Source organism: Limulus polyphemus, unplaced genomic scaffold (assembly GCF_000517525.1).
Source record: "Limulus polyphemus unplaced genomic scaffold, Limulus_polyphemus-2.1.2 Scaffold1790, whole genome shotgun sequence".
In the NCBI taxonomy this organism is placed as follows: Eukaryota; Metazoa; Arthropoda; class Merostomata; order Xiphosura; family Limulidae; genus Limulus; species Limulus polyphemus.
In genome coordinates this window covers 20,897-22,771 of record NW_013667400.1, presented here as the reverse complement: position 1 = coordinate 22,771, position 1,875 = coordinate 20,897, and the positions used below count along the sequence as shown (strand labels likewise).

General features: G+C 30.0%; 1 protein-coding gene across 3 annotated transcripts in view; it reads right to left on the bottom strand.

Annotated features, from left to right (window-relative positions):
- Window positions 1-1,875, bottom strand: part of LOC106464943 (dysbindin-like) — a 23,981-nt gene that overhangs the window by 5,938 nt on the left and 16,168 nt on the right. For all 3 annotated transcript variants that reach the window (XM_013925116.2, XM_022392757.1, XM_022392758.1), the window contains exon 5: window positions 912-1,044. In XM_013925116.2, coding sequence (XP_013780570.1) covers window positions 912-1,044 — 133 coding nt within the window. The remainder of the gene's footprint in view (window positions 1-911; window positions 1,045-1,875) is intronic.

Below are 1,875 nucleotides of genomic sequence, written 5' to 3'. Positions count from 1 at the left end.
GATATAAGGCCTACTACGAGCAACTCTTATGGATGCATGTTAATCTGTATGTGTATATGTTGTTAGAAATTAGCAATAAATTTTTTCTACAGTAATATTTTTAAATCTCAATTTTCATATATTCTGTAGCATCAAAATGATTTTTAAAAGCCAATTTTCAGAATATTGCTTATGTCATTTTATTCTGATAAAAAAAAATATGTTGCATATTTATATTTTAAAGATAATGCATGTGTAATAAGCATGTTTGAACATGTTTTGCTTTTATTTGAGTTTTGAATAGGTTTGCTGTTAAATTTCTAAAATTTTTTTACAAGTTGTTTTTTTATCGAGTTCTGAGCATTCTCTTAACTAGTGCAAAAATATGGATGATTAATTCAAACTTTTGAAGGAAGGCTGTTATAAAGCCATTCTGCTGTTAACAAGTGCATAAACAGAGATTACCAATTAAAAACTTTGAAGATGGGGAAAGTACTCACAGTAGCAACATTGCTAGAAATGGTTTTTAGTCTTAAAATAACTTTAATAAACAGCATATCTTAGCTACCAAATTGTATGGATAAGAATATAAATTGAATAAAATACCACAACTCCGTATGTTTTGTTGAATTTGGACACCTTCAAGTAATGAATAATTCATTGCAGCTCATTTTCAGGTACTTATAAAGTTATATATTTATCTCATCTGAAAAGTTTAAAATATAGAGCAATAATCATGCTACATTAAGTATTTCAAAGTGCATACATAAATTAATAATCATCACTTATATACAAGTTTTACTGTCTTCATATAAATGGTTAATATAAGCATTTGATAGAAGGTTTAGAATATTATAAGTAAATCTGACAACTATCAGTCTGTCACAGTTTTCAGAAAATTAGTTCCACAATAAAGACATAAAGACAGATACCTATTCTTCCCATTAGATTCATAACACTACTGTGAAGACCAGGAGCAAGGCTGAGTTGGTAATTGAACTGCTTCATCAAATCTTGTTCTTGTCTGCAAAACTTGTTCAAATCACTTATACGATAAGCCACATCCTGGAAAAAAAAAGAAAAAAATATTTATTCTTGCTTTTACTATAACAAATTACAACCACTCAATTAAACATTAAACAGGTGAAATCAAGATAAAAAGAAGGAAGATTTATTCATTCCTATCATCTTCACTGAATACTGGAGATGGAAAAAATGTCTGATCCAATTCCATAGTACACTATTCAATGAAATTTGATTCACCTGAATATTAATTTTGTGATGAAATCCAATTCAGGTGGATATTAATTTTGCAGTGAACTGGATAATCAGATACAACTTCCATCAATAAATTATCTCACAATATTACACAGACATGATACAACGTGCACGTGCATCACACATGATAGTTAATACGTTACCTAATCCACTGTTGCCTTCTACTAGCTTCTAAATATATATTAGGATTTTCCACAGTATTAAAGAGTGGAAGCCCCAGTGGTCATAATACTAATAATACAGGTAGTTGTTATGTAGTGTATATAAACATCATGCCCATCTGTTGTATTGCCACTGTATGTGATCATAATAGCAGTGACAGCAATGGTAAGAACAATCCAACCAATAGTTTCAGCAGGAGGACAGGAGTGTAAAGCAGTGTCTCACGCCATCATTTGCTGCATTCACTAAAACAGCAATTACAGCTCACTGATAGAGAACTGTGCATCCTTATTAAATTTTTAAAAGCCAATGATGAAGCAACTAGATTAATTCTATTGCCACGAGTATCCTTTACTGCACATGACACAAGGTTTTATTGTATTACATTCAAAATTATATTAAACTACTTCTTGTTTACATTACACCAATTAGAATAGCATAAAATCTTAGCTAATA